The sequence below is a fragment of the Nicotiana tabacum genome, chromosome 11, assembly GCF_000715075.1.
Source record: "Nicotiana tabacum cultivar K326 chromosome 11, ASM71507v2, whole genome shotgun sequence".
NCBI classification, from domain to species: Eukaryota; Viridiplantae; Streptophyta; class Magnoliopsida; order Solanales; family Solanaceae; genus Nicotiana; species Nicotiana tabacum.
The window spans coordinates 137671786-137696540 of NC_134090.1; the positions used below are offsets into that span (position 1 = coordinate 137671786).

Here is a 24755-nt window from a genome sequence, read left to right on the forward strand (position 1 = left end):
CAATTGGACAAAAATCCTAAACATGACCCAAAAGGTGGCTGTTTATGCAATGCCTTCCGGCGTCCCTTTGGGAACATTCGGCTTTTTATGATAAAACAGCACCACCTGACTTATTTTGACACATCATTTTTTTTGGTTTTGGCTATCTTAGCAAAAGCGGGGTTGAACCCGATGGGGGTTGCCTACGTATCTCACATCCGGTGAGAATCAAACCGGCGTAGTTCGGTACATCGTGAATAGAGAAAATCAATTAAACCCCTTTTGAATAATTTTTTTTTTTGGGTTTTTAATAAATCAAACTAAAAGACAAATTTTATTTTTTCTTAGAAAATACCGGTGAGGTTTTGACATTACTTGGACATTGGTTTTATTTTTCAAAATAAGTACTTATCTCCCTACACTGCTATTTTTCCTCTTTTTTTTTAAGTTTTCCTTTTTTTTAGGAACCGGTCAGCACGCAGATCCGAAGCAAATAAATGCGCAAAACAAAACGGGATGCAGCAGGATGGTCTTTTCATTTCAGGTTGCCTGTCTTAGACGGACCCAACCCCTGTGTTGAGTCCCCTATGTCAAATGCAACATGATGCAAATAAACAATCCTACTAGGGATCCGGCATGAAGTTTCGTTATACTAGCTTTATAACCTGGGTATATGTTCTAGACTGTGTACCCGAGCGGACAACTCGAGTCGAGGAGGGGGCTACGTACCGGGGACCCGCGAGATCGTCCGGCTTTGTAACTTGTCCGGCCTCTTTCTTATTTCAGGTATTGACACTAACAGAATAGGGAGTCTCGACCAGCGAGCTTCTCCCCGGAGGTAAGAAGAGAAGGGTTTCGGCACAGTTTATATACAGTTCAAATAATATCAAAGCGGTAAAAGCATCATTTAGCACCTTGAGTTAAAACATGTAATAAAATCAGATAATAAATAAAGCCAAATAATAACAATTATTCTAAGCTCGAATTCTTAACCCTGAACCAGTGGTTCTGGGTCTAGTTTCCCCAGCAGAGTCGCCAGAGCTGTCACACCTCCTTTTTGCGCGCCCGCCCCGAAGGGTTAAATGCGCGAGGGAGTTTTTCCAATTTAAGTGACAATATTCGAAATAGGATTATTTATTTAATTCAGAGTCGCCACTTGGGAAAGGTTTGGCTTTTGGTGTCCCAAGTCACCGGTTTATCTTGAATCCCAAATCGAGGAAATTTTCGACTTTTCCAAATGAAGTCTGCGAACCAGAAATTCTAAGTAAGGAATTCTGTTGACCCGAGGGAAGGTGTTAGGCACCCTCGAATTCCGTGGTTCTAGCACGGTCGCTTAAATTGTTATAATGGCTAAATATCTGATTTAAATACATGTTATGACTTACGTGCTTTTATTAAGTTTAAACCGCTTTTATTGTCATTTATTTTTATAGAATTGCGACGTCGTGAAAATGCATCTCGAACCACGTCACAATCAATGCGCCCGTGGTCGTCGACACATTTTGACTCCGTTGAGATTTGGATTTGGGTCACATCAATGTGCACCCGTGTTTAGGAATGTAATTTAATTAAGCCGCGCCTAAAGAGTCTAACGCGTTATTTTCTTTGGAGAAAGCAGGGAAATTCACTAGACCGCCTATCCCAAATTCTAAATATCTATTATGGTTAATTATTGAGGGCCCCGCAATTTGCATTTTTTAATCTGACGAGGCTCGTCTCATTATTTTAGAAACAATGTTCTAAAGCGACTACATTTCTAATGTGTTTGTCTCTAAAAAAGTAGAAGAAAAAGATACATGCTAATTCAATTATATACTTTGGCCAAATCTGGATTCTTATTAATTATCTCATTAATTATTTACTAAGTGAAGAAATATTATACCTCATGGAACATGCTTTTAATTTGATAGAAGAATTATATGCGAGATTGATGAAACGCTACACTTAAACCCCAAATACTCCTCGAGTTAGCTTTAAACTTATTTAAACAGGATTACCAAGGTTACTCGTTAGATGGTGCTACTAATAATATTCGGAAACTCATCCTAAAAGGAAACTGCCTACCGAAATCGACACTCCCAGATTTAAAACAGTGTTGTCTTCGACAATATTAAAAAAAACAATTCGCCCTAACATGCTCAATACAACTAAAGGAAAGTTCGAATTAATGATTACATTAAATGGTTACACATTACACGAATTATGTATTCACCTCCTGTATACCGCTAAACGAATCACCTATCGAAGTTTTAGATCAATACAAGCGTCGATTAAGTACAAACTTACTAATACATTCTCTATTGAACTACAGACTAAAGCTTACATAACTTAACAACATTTAAAGGGCTGTAAGTAAAACAAACAGATGATTATAACTTCTCCAGGTCTTTCAATTCATGCTTTCCATTGTTACAATCAGTTATACCAATGTGGGGGTTCGAAATGTGTACCTGGAAGATGCTTACAATGAAGAAAACAGGAGAGTCAGTTGAGCAGCAGTGTAAACGAACAACAGCAATAACAGATAAATGACAGCAGAACAAGTTCCAGTGTAAGATGCAGTTATGGCCGAGGAAAAGTAGCCAGAATAACAGCAGCAAACAGTGTAGTAGAAACCGAGCTCCAGACAGACCAAATCCAGGAAATAAACCAATGCAAACCACAACTAGTAAATTCAATAGGAACTTCAAAGAATCAGAATTGGTTGAACAGGTTGAAAACAAATTAAGCCCAAACAACAATAGGAAGAAACAATTTCTGATTGTTCTGTATGTTTTTAGTTCTTGCTCCCTCTTTTCTGTATCTATGCTCTCTAAAAAAGTCAGACTGTATGTGCCTATTCTGTGGTTTCTCTCTATATCTCCCTTCTCTTCAAAATTTGGTCCAATGTGTATCCCTTACTTCTCTTATCTCTCTATGTATCTATGCTTTCTAAAATCCCTCAAAATACAGTCTGATTCTTTTTCTTTTCCTCCCCCTTTCTTTCAGTCTGAGTTCTCTCCTTTTATAGCCTAACTTTAGCCCCTTTTAGTTTGTTAAACATATCAGAAACCCCTTCCTTTCTTGCTGTTTTTCCACTCAACATTAAAATATGAAAACCTCCCATGAGATTCCTGACAGCCCTTTTAATCAGCTTATTAAACTAAAAGCAGACATGGGCAGTAGGAATATAACCTGACAGCATATGCTGTCAAGTTATTTTAAACTCTAAAAGGGCCTTTATGCACATGTTGTGCACAAGTGCACATGCCACCAATTTAGATTGCAACTACAAACCAAATCCTTAGATTTCTGATTCAAATTAACAACTATAAGTAGCTATACTCGATCCTTAATTTTGATTCAAACAATGTTCAGCAAGAACAGATCAAATTGTTATCATTCCAACAGCTTGAAACTATTCGACGATACGTATCGAATCGACTATACTAATTATAACATGTACAATCGAAAACCATGATCAGACATCTAACAGTATCAAACACATGATTCGAATTGTACTGACTAAACAAAAATTGTACTGGGGAATCAATTAATCAGTCAAATTTAAAGTTCGATTGATTGCACAGCTCATACACATATACACATTATCAGTGAATAGAAGAAAGACTCGATCAAACACAGAGGTTCAGGCAAGGCGGACAGGACACAGTCGACAAACAATTCAAAAGATAAAATCAACTTAAACATTTTGGGGCAATAAACAAACGTCTAACTACAGCAAAACTCATGAACTGATAAAAAAGAACACAAAAATACCTGAAATCTTGAAAAATCAGCAAACCCTAGCTCGGATTCGAATTGATCTTTCTTAGGGTTGAATGGACTTTAATCGAAGTGTTCTCCAATGAGAAACACTTCGATTAAGGTCCATTAGACCCTAATCACTTGGCTCAAATGGACACAGACCAGGCCCGGGGTTTCTAAGGTTCCTAGATGGCAGATTTGGATTTTGGGTTTCCATGGTTAGATTCGGACCAAACCAAGCATGGTTTGGTCACGAGGGAGGTCCGGGGACTGCCTGGTGTGAAGCTGGGGTAGATCGGTGTAAGTCGAGGTCCGACTCGAATCTTCAAATAAAGATTCGAGAAGGTGGGAGGGGATTCGAGACCAAACGACAACAGATCTATGTTCAGGGTGGTGAGGCGGTCCTATGGTGTTAAGGTGGGGGTCACCGGCGTCCATGCCGCCGGGATTAATGGTGAGGGGAAAGGGGGAGGCTAGGGTTCCGGGGTTTGGGGTCTGGGAAGGGGATGAGGACGAAGGCAGGGGGTCTTGGATAGGGGGTAGGGTATGATAGGAAAGTTTAAATTTGGGATGGGTGGATTGATCTCAGTCGTTGGATCAATCGAGATCAACGGCTTGGATATGAAGGCTTAAATGAAACGGTGTCGTTTGGCTTAGTAAGGGTCAGGGCTGGTTCGGGTAACGGGTCGGGTAATGGGATTATGGATGAGAGATCTGGACCGTTGGATCAGTTTGGTTTGATGGTCGAGATGGATTGGCATTGAAACGACGTAGTTTTGGTGTCAAACTACGTCGTTTTTGTGGCCTGGAGATGGGTTGTTTGGACTGGTGGCTTGGGCTGCTCGTTTGGGCCTCAGATTTTGAAATGGGGAATCAGCACAAATTTATTTAAAACAAATTGCACCCTTTCTTTTTATTTCTAATTTTTCTTAAACACAAAACCTAATTAAATAAAATTAAACACCATTAATTAACACTTAATGTAATTATTACACGCATATTAAAATATTTAAAGTAGGTAAAATCAACCAAGGCAACAATCAGGACAAAAAATGCATATTTTATTATTTTCCATTTAATGACCGGATTACGGTTCAAACTACACATGACACACATTTTTTGTGTTTTGTTTCAATAAAAATAAAAATGGGCAAAATCATAGATAATTAACAAAATGCCACGTAAAAATCCAAAAATTGTACAGCAAGATCAATTGCTATTATTTTCGTTTCTTTTGGAGTAATTGTCGCAAGAACAAGATATGATCCTTCATAATAAGATTTGATGAAGAAGCAAAAGAAAAAGGTAGACAACCCAAAGCAATCATTTTTGCTAACTCCTCACGATCCTTCATTTTATCATATTTCACTAGACCTCCAGTAATAGGGTTAAGAGTTGTTTGATTTCCATCACCATCAGTGCCCCATTCTATGGGATGCTCAGTTCTCATGTCTACTAAGCGTTCCAGTCCCCCTAAATTTCCTCCAGTCAAATGTTTAAAATCACCTTTACAAAGTTTGCATTTAACTCTATCAGTACCTTCTGTTATTTCAAACAAATTCCAAACCTTACTTCTTTTTCTACGATTAGTAGTCGGAGACACGGGTGGTCTACTTCTAGTGCCACGACCACCACCCCTTGTAGCAACCCCAATACTACCAACTCCAACACTAGTAGGTGTAGCTGGTATCTCATCTTCCATTCCTATTTCATTATCTTCTATTCCAAAATCTTCTTGTAATTGTTCATAATCTATATCTAAATTATCATTAGGCGATGATTCGGAAACATGTGTAAATGATAATGGGTTATTACTATTACTACCAGATGCTGAAGGACTATCTCTTTTTTTATTTCCCCTACCAGTAACTCTTTTACACGCTCTTTTAGCAGCATTAAACATATTGTAAAAATTAAAGTATAAGCTAAAATTAAATATGCAATTAAAATAGTAAATAAGAGAAAAAGTTGGAGGGAGTGCACCGAATTCGCCAATAAATTGAGCACTTGATTAGGCAATCCCGAGGTTACCACGAACAAATGTCAAGCAAGTATTTCAATTTTGAACTTCAATTGTTCAAAGTTCAAACTTCAAATTCCGAATGACAAAACACGATAAATTAAATTCAAGAAAAGGGAGTCAAATAAAATTAGATTGAAGACTTGAATTCTTGCAAATTGGAGAATGAGAGAATGAGAGAAATTGAGATTGAGAAATGAGTAATGAGTGAAGAAATGAAGAAGGGAGGGGGGGGGTATTTATAGTTTTAGAGAAGGTTAGTTTTGTAAATTGAAAAAGGGTTAAAAATTTTTAAAAAAAAGGCTATTTATGCAATTTTCCGTTGGCCAACGGACCAAAACATGCTCTGACCGTTGCCAACGGTCTGTGGGGCCCACAAGTCAGAAAAATTTTAAAAAAAAAAAAACTAGCCCTTTGAACCGGTCCGGGCCGGTTAACCCGGTAAGAGTTACTGTTCACTCTACCGGGTTCAACTGGTTCCGGTTACCCGTTTGGGCCAGATGAACCGCGCAAACCCCCCAAACCCCCTACCCAGCCCCCCTATTATCGGTACGGGCCAGTTCCGGGTTATACCGGTCTGGGTCGGGCCGGAACCGGTCCAACCCAGCCCGTTTAACACCCTTAGCCTAACCATACCAAAATTATCCAATTTCAATATCATTTGGTCCTTCAAATCATCATTTTACATTTTTGAAAGGTTTCACAATTTTCTTCCCAAATTCCATCCCAAATCACGAATTAAATGATGAATTCAGTGATAGATTCATGTATTCTAGCCAAATCTGAGTTAAAATCACTCACCCCGATGAATTTCTTGAAAAACCTTCGAAAAATTGCTTGACAAAAATCCGAGCTCTCTAGGCCAAAACCTCGTATTTATAGGGTACCCCAGGTTCCAGCCTCTGCGGGCCGCACCAAAACGACTGCGGTCCGCGCAAGTCAGTGCGGTCCGCACAAAAATGACCGTGGCCGCACATATTTCCTCTGCAGTAATAGGCTTTAGTATTTTAGCCATAACTTTTTCTACAGATGTCCAAATTGCAATATCTATACCTTTCTGGAAACTAGACACGAAGGGCTACAACTTTTGTTTTTGAATCATCTCGACATTCCTTGTAGATCAAAAGATATGAGCTTTCGAAGTTGGACCGACGACCTGCGGATCTTCATGACCGCGGCCGCGGTCACTTTTACACGCCCAACACTAAGCCAGTGCGCCCAGTGCTAATTCTACCGCGCCCAGCGCTAAATATTCTGCCCCCATCTATTTTCTAAGTTCCGAAATGTCCGTACTCGCTCAAAGATCACCCAAAACACACCCGGAGCCATCAGACCTCAACCCAAACATACCAACACCTCCCATAACATCATTAACACCTAGTCGAGCTTTCGAATTACTCAAAACAACATCAAAACACCAAATCAACTTCGGATTCAAGCTTAAGAACTTAGAAATTTTAAATTCCACAAACAACGCCGAAACATATCAAATCAGGTCAGATTGACCCCAAATTTTTCACACAAGTCATAAATGACATAACGAAGCTACTACAACTCTCGGAATTTCATTCCGACCTTTATATCAAAATCTCACCTATCAACCGGAAATCGCCGAAATCTCAATTTCGCCAATCCAAACCTAAACCTTCCACGGACTTCCAAAATGCATTCCGACCATGCTCCTAAGTCCCAAATCACCTAACGGAGCTAACCAAATCATAAAAATTCCCATCCGAGATCAAATACACATAAGTCAAATTTTGGTCAAACCTTTCAAATTTAAGGCTTCAAACTGAGAATTGTTCTTCCAAATTGATTCCGATTACCCTGAAAATCAAAACCAACGATTTACATAAGGCATAATGTATACACGGGGCAAGTCATGCCCGAAGACTGGTGATCAAAGTGCAAAAGTTCAAAACGACCGGTCGGATCATTACATCCTCCCCCAATTAAACACATGTTCGTCCTGGAACGTGCCTAGAGTTGTTCTAGAAGCCAACCAATAGCTGAATAACTTTACCATGCATATGCCTGGGGTGATCCCACGTCACCCTATCTCATATAGGTCTGATAACACATTGTAACTAAAAAGTTTTACAGTCCAAATCCCATAAACCATAAAACCACATTTCCACTTCTAAGGTTATCGATACGATCAGAATTTCACATCTATTTTCATAATTAGCCCGAACAAGCAGTAATCACCCATACTTACAATCTCAGGTGCAATCACTTGATATTGTACATAACTCAAACACTTATAGTGATAACTTCTAATTATAATAGCTGCACACAACACCGGAACACAGATAGAAAAATTCTTATCAACTAGAGTCTCACCCCAACACCTTCATATACTGCCAATGATCTAAAACACGCGGTAAGCCATAACCATTTCCCAGATTAACCATTCAAGAGGACATTGTTCCTTTGAGAAATACCACAGCAAATTTCCGAACCGAAGCTCGCTATTATCCTTCCAACATGCTGAAATCACATCCGTTCGTATTTATTAATGATCCCCAACGATCTCCTCTAATCCAACACATTACTCTGGTGACATGACACATCCATACAGGCCTAAGACACAACTTGCACAATACACGCATCAATACGCAACAGTCCGAACATACTCAAATCATGAAAATGACTCAAATGAAAGAGCTGTACCTCAAGCTCACCGGTACCACCACAACACAAGGCTGAGAACCCGTCTCACATCATAGGAACAAAACACACGAGTCTAACCCGCAAGGTCATACCTCCACATAACTTCGCTACGATGTGCGATCCTATCCAATACTGCCCCACATGAACCACCTTAAGTCACTAGCTCAAAATCGACAACCACGCACAATTTGATATCTGGAACCAAAGCAATTCATCATACTCACGGTGAAGTAAATAACATACACCAAGCAAACCCGAAAGGACATAACCGATACGACATTCACCGAGCAACACCCAATTACTCTTCCTGCTCGACTTCCACTACGAGACCCCAATAGAACCGCACCACATGTACCTATAACCAACAAATCATAACATCTCGCAACACAGAAAGGTAACTCATGGATCTCCCCAGATTACTAATAAGCTCAATAACAATCGAATCAATACACCCCTCAACAGTACAATTCAGAGCCAAGCAAACCGATTCAAATTAAGACATGCATCCACATTGACCTGCAACGAGCTCCTTATCACAAAAATCCTGGAGTTGCTCTTCAACTCCCTTAACTCTGCTGGTGCCATACGATGTAGTGCCTGGCATCAAATCAATACCGAAATCAACAACCTTGACCGACGACATGCCCGACCACAAGAAACATATCCGAAAAGTCCCTCACCACCGGGACTAAATCAATGGTAGGGGCCTCTAGAGACATCCACTCTACTTAAACCGTAGTTAGATTGATTAAACGAACCGAACAACCTGTGCTTCATTTGCACTCTGACACTGCAGAATGTGACCTCATTTCGATATAACCAAGCAACTTCCTGCCCTATGTACCGAGCATTCCTTACCAACCACAACTCAAGTCATTCCCCGATTCTCGTACACCCATAAGGCATAACATAACCTTTATTGAAATTTCCTTTACTCGAGCCACAACTGATTCACAACTACGCCTCAAACTGGAACTATTAGAGCACATAACCGTGCAATCAACTATTCAATAGCGGACTCCCCCACTTGGCTCAAACTCATAGATCAAAACACGCACCATAACTTATAACGCGTATACTTTGTTTCTTCCATAATACCATAGTGAGATTAGACTCAGTCCTTCATAAGCTCTTGAAACACCGACCATCAGGTACTTTAACTTTATGCAAATCTCGCATTCACTCTCGTAACAGTTAAGCCCACTCTATCAAGTGACCCAAATTTAAATTTCAGCACATATGTTTCATTTGTGAATGAGATTTTCTAACAGACAGCATAAGGATTACACAATCTCAGAACACCGCAGGAGACAACCCGCATGCTTCGCCTCAATATAACTTTTTTTTTGTATATCTTCCACCATCATACACATTACACAGTCACTTAATTTTCCCAAGTCTGAACTCATACCGCAACATGAAATTTACTTCACTCCAACTAGGAGACATGAAAAGATTCTTCACGCGCCCGTAACTCGAGGCTATACCTCGAATCAAGATGGAATTCAAGCACCTAATAGTTCTTCAATCCTCTAGCAGACCTTTCCCGTCGCCTCCAAATCATATGGATACGTCTCGCAGTACCAACATACCCATAACATAGTTATCCAGTCGTCACTCCACTAGTAGGGACAACACCAAACATATACGTTCAAAAATACTTGCTCACACAATCAGCACCTCGGTGCTCAAGCTATAGGCAAATATCCGGCCTCAAGTCCTCCAGACTGGCCCAACATCAACTCACAGAGATCACATCTCGCCCCTCGATAAGGGAATCACAAGCCATCGATGCACATTTGATACTGAGCGCTCATGCGCGCATACGAACACGTGGAAGGAATTCAAGAGTTATTTTCAAGCTGAATCAAGGACGCACGATTAGAATTAAAAAATGTGAAATTTTCCTAAAGGTTCTGCAGCCTCTCGAGGATAAATACAGACGTCTCCGTACCGATCCACGAGACTCTGCTAAACCGGCTCATGACTCGCGAGACCAAGTAACCTAGGCTCTGATACCAACTTGTCACGACCCCAAACCCCGGCCGTGATGGCGCCCAACACAATGCTAGACAAGCCCGACCAATTAACATCTCACAATCTCTTTCTTTATAATTCAATACCAATTTTCGGGATTTAATACCAATTTGATATAAATATAAGTATGAATTTTAACAGATAAAATGTGCGGAAACCATAATTATGAAAAATCTCTGTAAAACAGCCCACTAATCCGGTGTCACAAGTCTGAGCCTCTAATACAAGGTTTCAACAATCTAATACAGAAATATGTCTAAAATGCGGAAAAACAAGTGGAGATAGAAGGAGAAATCGGGTCTGCGAACGCCATGCAGCTACCTCGATAACTCCCATGAAAACAGAACAGCAAGAAAGCTCGCTCTATGCCTCAGGAATACCTGTAACTGCACACATGGTGCAGGGAGTAATAACAATAAATAATGGCTGACAGTATGAAATCACGTAAAGGCACTAAGCAGTTCTTTATCAAAACAGTAAAATCATTTAAGCAGCACTGAATGAGGAAGTCATGTGAAATTCTTTAAACCAGGTAAAACAAATATAATTAGTATAAATCAGCTCCTCAAGCATTTCAGTTCATTTATTCGTTCTTATCCTCAGTTCTCAATTCATATACTTCTCACGATAACTGAATCAATAAATATATATACCGCTGCGTCGTACAGCCCGATCCGTATATCGCTGTGGCGTACAGCCCGATCCATAATAATAATAGTCAACTGCACTCACTAGGGGTGTGCAGACTCCGGAGGGGCTCCTTCAGCCCAAGTGCTATATAATTGTTGCGGCGTGCAACCCGATCCATATAAGTAATTGCTGCGGCGTGCAGCCCGATCCATAATATGTATAATATATATATATATATATGCTGTGGCGCGCAGCCCGATCCATATCATATAAAATATTCTCACTATTGGGTCCTCGACCCCTCTCAGTCATTTAAAAATCACAGTCTCTCGGGCATAATGTACGGTCGGGATCTCAGCCTTCATATCTCTTTCTGTTTATGATTAACATTTCAAAAATCTAGTTCATATCATTCTTAAACAATTGGAAACATGACTGAGGATATAAATTCTTTAACAAAATAAGTGAGGAAAACCAGTCAAAAATCTCTTAAGGGTTCTACAGGTCGGCACAAGGCCCCAAGCATGGCAACAAGCCCAATTCACAATAATAAAGTATATGTCTCAATCAAAAATGTAGTAAAATATCATTCGGGATGGACCAAGTCACAATCCCCATAGCATTGAACCTCACGCTCGTCACATAGCGTGTATCTCAACTTAGTATAGCACTACGTTGTGCAAATCTGGGGTTTCAAACCCTCAGGACATTATTTAAAATCATTACTCACCTCAAATTAGCCAAAACTCTAGCTCGCTATGCCCTTGCCTCTCAAATTGGCCTCCACGCGCGTCGAATCCATCCAAAATCCGAACGAATAGGTCACAATATGCTAAGAGAACATAGCCCAAGCGAAAACATTCGAAAAATATCAAAAATCCTGAAATTAGCAAAACCTGAGCCCCGGGCCCACGTCTCGGAATCGGGTAAAATTTACATTTTCAGAATTCTCATACCCTCACGAGTCTAACCATACCAAAATTATCCAATTCCGATATCATTTGGTCCTTCAAATCATCATTTTACATTTTTGAAAGGTTTCACAATTTTCTTCTCAAATTCCATCCCAAATCATGAATTAAATAATGAATTCAGTGATAGATTCATGTATTCTAGCCAAATCTGAGTTAAAATCACTTACCCCGATGAATTTCTTGAAAAACCTTCGAAAAATCGCCAAAGTCCGAGCTCTCTAGGTCAAAATATTAAATAAAACCCAAAACCACGTATTTATAGGGTACCCAGGTTCCAGCCTCTGCGGGCCGCACCAAAACGACCGCGGTCCGCGCAAGTCAGTGCGGTCTGCACAAAAATGACTGCGGTCGCACAGCTTTCCTCTGTAGTGATAGGATTTAGTATTTTGGCCATAACTTTTTCTACAGATGTCCAAATTGCAATATCTATGCCTTTCTGGAAACTAGACACGAAGGGATACAACTTTCGTTTTTGAATCATCTCAAAATTCCTTGTAGATCAAAAGATATGAGCTTTTGAAGTTAGACCGACGACCTACGGATCTTCATGACCACGGCCGCGGTCACTTTTACGCGCCCAGCACTAAGCCAGCGCGCCCAGCGCTAAAAATTCTGCCCCCATCTATTTCTAAGTTCCGAAATGTCCGTTCTCGCTCAAAGCTCACCCGAAACACACCTGGAGCCATCAGACCTCAACCCAAACATACCAACACCTCGCATAACATCATTAACACCTAGTCGAGCTTTCGAATCACTCAAAACAACATCAAAACACCAAATCAACTTCGGATTCAAGCTTAAGAACTTAGAAATTTCAAATTCCACAAACAACGTCGAAACATATCAAATCAGGTCCGATTGACCCCAAATTTTGCACACAAGTCATAAATGACATAACGAAGCTACTGCAACTCTCGGAATTTCATTCCTACCTTTATATCAAAATCTCACCTATCAACCGGAAATCGCCGAAATCTCAATTTCGCCAATCCAAACCTAAACCTTTCACGGACTTCCAAAATGCATTCCGACCACGCTTCTAAGTCCCAAATCACCTAACGGAGCTAACCAAATCATAAAAATTCACATCCGAGATCAAATACACATAAGTCAAATTTTGGTCAAACCTTTCAAATTTAAGGCTTCAAACTGAGAACTGTTCTTCCAAATTGATTCCGATTACCCTGAAAACCAAAACCAACGATCTACATAAGGCATAATATATACACGGGGCAAGTCATGCCCGAAGACTGGTGATCAAAGTGCAAAAGTTCAAAACGACCGGTCGGGTCGTTACATTACATTATTATAAAAATAATTATTATTGAAAAATAATGTTTTAAAAACTGAAATTTAAAGAAAGAAATATTTTTTAAGAGATATCAACACACCAAATAAGAGTTCAAGTAGTAGTAAAAGAGTTAAGTCTTATCCAAAATGTCATTCATTGTCTCAACATTTGATTATTTTGCCATAAATATGAGTTATTATTTTGCTTCTTGACTATTTTTAGGATCCAATGACACCGGCAAGAATGATATCAAAAAAGAAAAATAGAAGAAATTGTTAAATTTTTTCATGTAGTTAATATCCAATGATTATCTATATTTACTGAGAAAGTGTAAATTTTAAGATTATTTATATACAATCAAAATAACTTAAATATTTAACATGATTAGTGTCCGCGCATCCGCGCGGGGTACTAATACTAGTAATAGATAATAGGTAAAACTAAACATATTCATAATACTTTCTAATAGCAAAGATCCTCTCTTTATTATTCCATTCTTTTAACTGTATTCTTATTATATGCAATTAATTACCTTTTTACTTTATTTCCTAAAAAGAAGTATAAAGGTTATAGAGGAACTGAAAGTGAAAAATATTAATACTACAGGTATTTTACATTGTTCTTACTCTGTTTGGGTTTCTCAATCAAATACAAAACTCATGGATCGAAATTACAATAAGGCATATGAGGATTTATGTGGAGCAATATTTTTTTTGTTATAGAGTTAGCTAAACAAAATCAATATTGTCATTTTTTTAAAACTTACACTTTCCTTTAATTTTTATGTTATAAGGAAGATATATTTTTTAATAATATTTACGTCATTTGCAAAAAATATTACTCATTGTTATGGCATGGGTACATGCACAACACACATATTATTTTGTAATATTTTAGAACAGTTAGTTAGTTAATTACATAATATTTAGGAGTTGAAAATCAAGTAAAATTTTGCATATTAAATCTTTCTTTATTTGAACTGGATTGAAAGTTCTTATATTTAGAACTTTAAATAAGTAAACTTTACCTTATATAATCTTACATTTAAACTATATATAAATGATAAACAAACTGAATAAATGAGAGAATAAAAAATATGAAATAACGAGAAAGTATAGGGTTTTGAATAATAACGGAGGTGCTCAAAATTTTTTTATAAAATTTTATACGTTTTGATTTATATAAAATAATTATCAATTATTCCAATAAGATAATTTATAAGATATTTTAATTTTTCTAAATAAGGTTAAATTTGGATGTGTTATAAAATAAGACTGTAAAGTAAAGACAAGTATAGAGAGAAACTGATATATTATTTGAATTCAAACTGATGTACATAATGAACTGAAATCTCTTCTATTTATAGAAGAAAAGAAGCTGTTGTGTAAGCTGCTACTACAAGCTGCTGTGTAAGCTGCTATTACAAGCTGTTGTGTAAGCTGCTACGCAAGCTGCAGTGTAAGCTGCTACTGCAAGTTGCTGTGTAAGCTGCTACTATACCAGATATGGATAATCTTCTACTGAGAGCAATGTTTATCCATAACGGAGTACTAAATGGATAAGCTTATTATACTCGGTATGGATAATCTTCTACCTAGGGTAATGTTTATCCATAACCGGGTACCGAAGTGATAAGCTTCTTCAGGAAGCTTATTTCCAATAGAGTACTAAATGGATAAACATATTTACGGTGGAGTCTCATATGGATAAGCTTCTTCAGGAAGATTATTTACAACGGAGTACTAAATGAACATCCATAATATAATATATTTATAACACTCCCTCTTGGATGTTCATTAAAAGATAATGTGTCTCATTAAAACCTCACTAGGAAAAACCACGTCGGAAAAAATCCTAGTGAAGGAAAAGGAGTACACATATTTAGTACTACGCATTGCTAGGTGCCTCATTAAAAACCTTATAAGGAAAACCACATGGGAAAAAACCTTAGTAAGGGAAAAAGAGTGCATCGCGTATTTTACTCCCCCTGATGAAAAACTTGTTTCAAATATTTGAGTCTCCGCATTCCATTCTTGTATACCATTTTCTCAAAAGTTGAAGTTGGCAAAGATTTAGTGAATAAATCTGCTGGATTATCACTTGAACGGATTTGATGCACATCAATGTCACCACTTTTCTGAAGATCGTGTGTGTAGAATAATTTTGGTGAAATGTGCTTCGTTCTATCTCCTTTTATAAATCCTCCCTTCAATTGGGCTATGCATGCAGCATTGTCTTCGTATAAAATTGTGGGTCTTTTCTCACATTCCAAACCACATTTTTCTCGAATAAAATGAATTATTGATCTCAACCATACGCATTCCCTACTTGCTTCATGAATAGCTATTATCTCAGCATGATTTGAAGAAGTAGCAACAATAGATTGCTTTGTGGAGCGCCATGATATGATAGTACCTCCATATGTAAATACATAGTCGGTTTGAGATCGAGCTTTATGGGGATCAGATAAATAACCTGCATCTGCATAACCAACGAGGTCTGCACTATCTTTGTTAGCATAAAACAAACCCATATCAAGAGTTCCCTTTAAATATCGCAATATATGTTTAATCCCGTTCCAATGTCTCCGTGTAGGAGAAGAACTATATCTTGCTAGTAAATTAACAGAAAATGCTATGTCAGGCCTTGTAGCATTAGCAAGATACATTAGTGCACCAATTGCACTAAGATAGGGTACTTCGGGACCAAGGAGTTCCTCGTCCTCTTCTGGAGGTCAGAACAAATCCTTATTCACTTCAAGTGATCGAACAACCATTGGTGTACTCAATGGGTGCGCTTTGTCCATGTAAAAGCGTTTTAAGACCCTTTCTGTATAGGCAGATTGATGGATAAAGATACCGTCTGCTAAATGTTCAATTTGCAGACCAAGACAAAGTTTTGTCTTTCCAAGATCTTTCATCTCAAATTCTTTCTTAAGATATTCAATTGCCTTTTGGAGCTCTTCTGGAGTTCCAACAAGATTTATGGCATCAGCATAAACATCAAGTATAACAAATTCTGATGCCATTTTCTTTATAAAAATACATGGACAAATAACATCATTTATGTAACCTTCTTTCAGCAAATATTCACTAAGGCGATTATACCACATGCGCCCAGATTGCTTTAAACCGTACAAAGATCTTTGTAATCTGATTGAATACATTTCCTGAGATCTTGCTTCAGGCATTTTAAATCCTTCAGGGATTTTCACATAAATTTCATTATCAAGTGAACCATACAGATAAGCTGTAACTACATCCATTAGATGTATTTCAAGCTTTTCATGTAGTGCTAAACTGATGAGATATCGAAATGTTATGGCATCCATAACAGGTGAATATGTTTCATCAAAATCGATTCCAGGTCGTTGTGAGAATCCTTGTGCAACAAGGCGAGCTTTGTATCTTTCAACTTCATTTTTATCATTCCTTTTTCGCACAAAAACCCATTTATGACCAACTGGTTTTATACCAGCAGGTGTTTGGACTACTGGTCCAAAGACCTCTCTTTTATCAAGTGATTTCAATTCCGATTGAATTGCCTCTTGCCATTTTGGCCAATCAGATCTTTGTCGACATTCTTCAACAGATCGAGGTTCAAGATCCTCACTATCTTGCATACTATTAAGTGCAACATTATATGCAAAAATATTATCCACCACTATTTCAGATCGATTTAAATTAATCCCATCACTGATCGAACTTATTAAAAGTTCCTCACTCACATGAGCTTCGGGTTCATAAATTTCTTCAGGAATCTCAGAACTAATCAGATTTTGGGTCTCTTCAGGAGATCCCTTCATAGTATCGTTTTGATCATTTGTCGATTTTCTTTTTCGAGGATTTCGATCCTTAGAACCCAAAGGCCTACCACGCTTCAGGCGTGCTTTAGGTTCACTATCTCTCATGCTAGTAGATGGTCCTACTGGGACATCAATTCGGATAGGCACATTCTCTGTTGGGATATGTGACTTAGTTATCCTTTTCAAATCAGTAAATGCGTCTGGCATTTGATTTGCTATATTCTATAAATGGATGATCTTCTGGACCTCCTGATTACATATAGGGGTACGGAGATCAAAGTGAGATAATGATGAAATTTTCCACACAATTTATCTTTTGATTTCATTTTTCTCTCCCCCTAATTGTGGAAAATTTGTTTCATCAAACCGACAATCTGCAAATTGAGCAGTAAATAAATCTCCTGTTAATGGTTCAAGATAGCGAATAATAGAGGGTGATTCAAACCCAACATATATTCCTATCCTTCTTTGTTGTCTCATCTTACTACGTTGTGGTGGTGCTACTGACACATATACAGCACATCCGAAAATTCGTAGATGGCAATATTTGGTTCATGACCAAAAACTAATTGTGACGGAGAATATTTATTATAATGTGTCGGTCTGAGACGGATAAGTGATGCTGCATGCAAGATAGCATGGCCCCAAGCAGTAGTGGGCAATTTTGTTTTCATAAGTAGTGGTCTTGCTATCAATTGCAGGCGTTTAATAAATGACTCTGCAAGGCCATTTTGAGTATGAACATAAGCTACAGGATGTTCAACTTTTATCCCAACGGATAGACAATAATCATCAAAAGCTTGAGATGAGAATTCTCCAGCATTATCAAGGCGAATAGCCTTTATAGGATAATCTGGGAATTGTGCCCTTAATCGAATTATTTGGGCTAATAGCTTTGCAAATGCTAGGTTGTGAGATGATAGTAGGCACACATGAGACCATCTTGAAGATGTATCTATTAGGACTATAAAATATCCAAACAACCCACTTGGTGGGTGAATAGGTCCACATATATCCCCATGTATACGCTCTAAAAAGGCAGGGGATTCAATACCAACCTTCATTGGTGATGGTCTAGTGATCATTTTTCCTTGATAACAAGCATCACAAGAAAATTCGTCATTTGTAAGAATCTTCAAGTTCTTTAATGGATGCCCACTCGAATTTTCAGTAATTCGTCTCATCATTATTTATCTGGGATGGCCCAAACGGCCATGCCAAAGCACAAAAGTATTTGAATCCGTAAACTTCTGGTTTACGATAGAGTGTGCTTCAATTGTACTAATTTTTGAATAGTATAAGCCAGAAGATAAAGTTGGTAACTTTTCTACAATGCATTTCTGGCCAGAAATATTCTTTGTAATACAAAGATATTCCCTGTTCATTTCATCTATTGTCTTAACATGATACCCATTTCGGCGGATATCTATAAAACTCAACAAGTTTCTTCGGGACTTGGAGGAGAACAATGCATTGTCTATAATAAGTTTTGTTCCCTTAGACAGAAATATTATGGCTCTTTCGGAGCCTTCAATCAAACTTATATTACCAGAAATTGTTGAAACATTTGCTTTTTCCTTATGCAAATAAGAAAAGTATTTCTGATCGTTGAATATGGTATGAGTTGTTCCACTATCAATAACACAAATATCTTCATGATTTGTCTTTGATCCAAACATAATTTGAGGGTTATCCATATTCTTCAAAATAACATAAATAAAATATATTATAGTAAACATCATTATCAAAGCGTAACATTTATTTATGTACAACAATTACATAACCATACTATCTATTACAAATAACAAAACTTAAAATATTTACATTTCTACAGATTCACTACCGATTACATGACTTGTTTCTCCTTCTGGGAGTGCAAAGTAATCAGCTACATCCAAATGCATGAAGTCTAAATTATCTTCAGAAATAAAATTTGCTTCAGCATTTTTCTCTGTCTTCTTCAGGGAGGCTTGATAAAGCTCAACCAGGTGCTTTGGCGTACGACAGGTACGTGACCAGTGCCCTTTTCCTCCACATCTATAGCATGCATTTTCTGCATTTGGCGCTTGCACCGCTTCATGCTTTTGTTCCTTCCTTTTCCACTGCTGGTGCTGAGGAGGCTTCTTTGGTGCATTATTATTACCATGATTGGGGTTTCTTCCCCGACCACGGCCATGACCACGACTGGGGCCACGACCTCTTCCACGTTTAGCTTGGTGGAAGTTCGTCTCATTCACTTCAGGGAATGGACAAGAACCAATAGGTCGGCTTTCATGATTTTTCATTAATAGCCCATTATGTTGCTCTGCTATAAAAAGATGTGAGATAAGTTCAGAATACTTTTTAAATCTCATCTCTCGATATTGCTGCTGCAGGAGCATATTTGAGGCATGAAAAGTGGTGAAAGTTTTCTCCAACATATCATGATCAGTAATATTATCACCACATAATTTCAATTGGGAAATAATTCTGAACATAGCAGAATTATACTCACTGATAGATTTAAAATCTTGTAGCCTTAGATGAGTCCAATCATAACGTGCCTGTGGAAGAACGACCATCTTCAGGTGGTCATATCTATCTTTCAAATTATTCCACAGTATGACTGGATCTTTAATAGTGAGATATTCCATTTTCAGACCCTCATCAAGGTGATGGCGTAGGAATATCATTGCTTTGGCACGGTCTTGGTTTGATGCCTGATTTTTATCCTTGATGGTGTCTGCCAGACCCATCGCATCAAGATGAATTTCAGCATCAAGCACCCAAGACATGTAGCTTTTGTCTGATATATCCAGGGCTACAAATTCAAGTTTAGAAAGATTTGACATTATTTAGGAAAAGAAAGTTCTTACCTCTAATACTTTCAAAGTATTTGCTCGAGATGTCAGAGTCTCGTGCTGATAACGTGCTATAAAATAAGACTGTAAAGTAAAGACAAGTATAAAGAGAAACTGATATATTATTCGAATTCAAACTGATGTATATAATGAACTGAAATCTCTTCTATTTATAGAAGAAAGGAAGCTGATGTGTAAGCTGCTACGCAAGCTGCTATGTAAGCTGCTACTACAAGCTGTTGTGTAAGCTGCTATTACAAGCTGTTGTGTAAGCTGCTACGCAAGCTGCAGTGTAAGCTGCTACTGCAAGTTGCTGTGTAAGCTGCTACTGCAAGCTGTTGTGTAAGCTGCTACTATACCAGATATGGATAATCTTCTACTAAGAGCAATGTTTATCCATAACAGAGTACTGAATGGATAAGCTTATTATACCCGGTATGGATAATCTTCTACCTAGGTAATGTTTATCCATAACCGGGTACCGAAGTGATAAGCTTCTTCAGGAAGCTTATTTCCAATAGAGTACTAAATGGATAAACATATTTACGGTGGAGTCCCATATGGATAAGCTTCTTCAGGAAGATTATTTACAACGGAGTACTAAATTAACATCCATAATATAATATATTTATAACAGGATGAATATAAGTGGGGTTTTTTACTACAATTATTGCTTGCATTTAATTTAGAATTTATTTATAGTATATAGTGATTGTTAATTCTGTGAGATTTATGATGTATTTTTATTGCTTTTTTTCTTCTTCTAGGACCATGTCATACATGAATATTTTTTACCTAATCGATTTTTTGTCATTTGAAAAAAAAATACGGAAAAGGGCCAGAAATGGCCCTCTACTATCTAAAATAAGTCATATCTGACCCCTGTTATACTATTTAATTAAAAAAGTCCTTACCGTTTGGGACCAGAAACTAAAATGTCCCTCCACCGTCTACTCCGCCAATTAAATTAAAATATCCACTTGGCATTCTTTGATTGGACGATTGAACCCACCCCTATTTTTTAATTAACCCACGACCCGATTCATTTTATCCGACCCACCCGCAAATCACTTAAAGAACACCCAAAACAGATCGGTACTCTTATTCAAGAACAAAAGCACGAGACCAAATGTTAGGGTTCTTCAACAAAGCCTTCTCTTAGTCGATGTTGCTGATTAAAGAATCAATTTTCTGAAAAGGTATGTTTAATCCGCGTAATATTACTTGTTTATCTCTCCTCTATCTGTATTTATCTTAATTTATTATTAGGGTTTTATGCTCAAATCGTTTAAATATGTTTAAATATTAATCTCACTTGAATAGTGACTCTTCAAAATCAAATACACACTTCTAATTCTAATTTTCGTCATTAGAAATAAATTTTCAGTCGAATTATTGACTGATGATTGAGTATTTATGTTGGGTAGTTTTTGTTTTTAAAGAGATAATTATGCATGATCAATATTCATCATTTTCAGAAATTTATATTGTTATTTTATAATTTAAAGATAAATTAAAAATAAATTTTTATTTATTAAGATAGGTACACGCGGGGTAGACTAAGGCCTCATTTGTTTTTATTAAGATTAAGACGTCTGAATCTGAATACACATCTGAATATGAAGATGTGTATTAAGATTCAGACGTCTGAATCTGAATACACAACTGAATGATTAATATGTTGTCATTAGGTCTGAACACTGAATGATTAAGACTGTTTGTTTTTAGTATCTGAATTTGTACAATTTATCTATATTTGAACATACCATATATAAAACTCAAATAAAATAGTTAATTAAACATTTTTCAAGTTCTAATGTTCAAACATTAAAAATATATTTCTAATAACGATAATACAAAACTATCAAGTATTTCCTCTTCCTTGCATTAGCTAAAGTGCAAGTTCTTCACGCATATTGTTCATAAATTGCGAATCTTCAGCTGTCCAACTAGGTCCACTTGTTTCATCCAATTCTTGTTCGAGTTCTCCTTCTTCCTCAAATATTACTTGAGGTAAATCATATTGATTAAACAAGTCATCATTTAGATGCTCTTTCCTGATAAAATTATGAACTGCAAAACATGCAATAACAATATCTCTTTGGACATCAATAGAATATGGAGCCATCTTGTCCAATATTGGGAACCTTGCTTTTAAAACTCTATAAGCACGTTCAATAACATTTCTGAGTTGGGCATGAGCGTGGTTAAACTTTTCCTCTTTATTTATGGCCCGTCTACGATGATAATCTCCTAACCAATATCGAATATTACGATATGGCGCTAAAAACCCTCGAGTGTTGGGATATGCCGCATCACATAAATAATATTTGTCTGTCATCAAAATAGAAGGTTAAATGGACATAATAAACATCTAACTTATTATTTCACAATAACTTAATAAGTTGTATCACTTACTAGGAGGAGGAAATGGAAAGCCATTATTTGGATTAGATGCGATCTCTGTTAGAACACGTGCATCATGTGCTACCCCTTCTCATCCAGCATAAACATAAGTGAAGACCATGTTAAAATCACATATAGCTAAAACATTCTGATAACATTTGCCCTTTCTTCTTCCTCTGTAAACAATTTGTTGATTAACTGGAATAACTGCATGTACTAATGTCCCGTCGAGTGCACCTATTGCTCCCTGCAAATAAATAAAAAATTATTTTTAAGTTAAAAGTTATAAAAAAATTTTAACGAAAATATATAATAATTTTAAAATACATAATACCTTAAAAACTTTTCGTAGCTTTTTATGAGAACTAGGAATATGCAAATTTGAATCGGATGTTGTCGACGATATCTCCTCTTTGGCAAATTTCATCATTGCTTCAAGAACCTCGTGAAAATATTTGTGAACCGTTTGCGAAGAATGTTGAAATCTTCTCTTGATAACCACAAAACGCTCATTATGACCTATAATAGTCAAAAATATTGCAATCTTTTCTTCGACAGAAATATGTTTGCTATCTACGAGCCATCCTTTATGTCTAAAATGCTGACATAGTTGAACATACGCATCACGAGACATGCACATCAATTCTAAGCATTGTCGACTAGAGCCGGAAAATAATTCTGATGTGTATTTATCACCAGATAAAGACAATGCTAAATCTTTATTTCTTTGGATATTCTTGAGTCTAAAATGATTTCTACACCAATACAAGCACATCAACCATAATATTTGATCTCCAGTGTCCATGTCTAAACTGTTTTAACAAAGAGAATATATAATACACGATAGTAAGCATAACATTGTATGTAAACAAAAAAGTTACATAAGTACACTAAATTAATTAGTAAAACAATACCATAGACATCAAACATACGTCAAACGAGATATTTTAAAAAGGTATATCACAGAAACAAAATGTTCTAAGCATAATATAATATTAAAAAATTAAACAAGCATAATAGATACTAGTTGAATAAAACAGTAAAGGTTCCATATTATTAAAAAATTGAATAAGCATAATAGATACTAGTTGGAAAAAGCAAAGAAGGTTCCATATTATTAACGTCTACTGAATAATCTAGCTAATTATCAAAATAAAAGAATTCCCAATTTTTTTCCCATGTCCTTAATCCAACTCTTTAACTTGTCGTCCTCTGGAATTTTCATCCACGCTTTCCTGTAGCTGTCACCTTCACAAAGTATGCTAATAGTTGCACTGTATAATGGTTCTTCCCATCCAAGTGCATCTAATTTTTCCATACATTCCCCAATGTCAGGTCCGTTATTATTTTTAATCAATATATCTAATGCATTACTCATCTTCTCATCAATTTCCAATTGAGACGATGAAGACTTCTTTTTCTTTCCCAAAGGTTTCCTTTCACTTGGAACTGAAGACTGAGATGGATAATTAGTAGGAGCTCCATCATTTTTGTTACCAACTAGATCTTCGACGCTATCAAGTGTATCTATATCTATAGTAGTAGATACAGAAGAGACAACAGGACGAGGATATGTACAACTTGGACTCCAACCATGAATTCCTGTTGTTGTAGAACCCTCAAAAAGTTTAGTACAAAGATCAGGGAAGGGTAGAGGTGAAGTCTTCAATGCCTTTGCTTTTGGATGAGCCTATAATAAAGAAATTTTAATATGCATGTCAAATCCTTTTCTTACGGAAAAAAGAAAATAAAAGGCTAAATTACTAGATAATGAACTAACCTTTATGTATTCATCCCACTCACTATTATACATTAGAATGGTATTGGTTACTGGGTCATAAATATTGCCAGTCTTTTTAGTTATTGGCAACCAAGCTTGATACTTTTCTTTTAGATAGTCATAATGATTCTTCATCTGCTTTTGTGTGATGCTAAAGCCATGAGTAGTCTCCAAAACTAGTTTAACCTTGTTCCATGAATCTGCCTTCAAACTACTTCCAAGTCTCCCGTTTAAGGATATCTCTTGAATACAACTTTCTAAAAACGTTTTTACTACGTCCATATTTTTCCAACTCGCTCTTGAGTTTTCACTAGATTGTTCCATAGCTGAAATATAAAATAATACTGATTATAGGATATGACTGATGAAAATAGAAGTAGCAGACCGAGACAATCAATATAAAAAATCAAAAATAGAAAAAGAGATTTATATTTAGCAGAAAAAATCTATAGAAGCAGACACAAGTGCGTAAGCATCTTTTACTCTTCATACAAGTGAACATGAATTTCAATTTATTGTGAAGGGGGCAGAGAAAGATATGAGGGAGGAATAGACATTTATTAAAAGAAGGAA

At 37.0% G+C, this 24755-nt stretch overlaps 1 protein-coding gene across 1 annotated transcript; it reads right to left on the reverse strand.

Moving 5' to 3' along the window:
* Positions 1 to 21887: 21887 nt before the first annotated feature.
* LOC107781857 (uncharacterized) lies at positions 21888 to 23207 on the reverse strand. Its single transcript, XM_075224431.1, has 4 exons — positions 22737 to 23207; positions 22535 to 22649; positions 22415 to 22489; positions 21888 to 22330 (listed from the first exon to the last, which is right to left on the reverse strand). Exons 1-4 carry the CDS (start codon positions 23205 to 23207, stop codon positions 21888 to 21890), a joined length of 1104 nt encoding a protein of 367 aa, XP_075080532.1.
* Positions 23208 to 24755: the final 1548 nt, after the last annotated feature.

Excerpts from the sequence above, each read along its gene's own strand:
- LOC107781857 (XM_075224431.1), bottom strand. The coding sequence starts at position 23,207 with ATGGACACTGGAGATCAAATATTATGGTTGATGTGCTTGTATTGGTGT. Across the intron at positions 22,650-22,736 it reads AGCTACGAAAAGTTTTTAAG|GGAGCAATAGGTGCACTCGA; the intron begins GTATTATGTATT and ends ATTTATTTGCAG. Across the intron at positions 22,490-22,534 it reads TCAGAATGTTTTAGCTATAT|GGGTAGCACATGATGCACGT; the intron begins GTGATTTTAACA and ends CTGGATGAGAAG.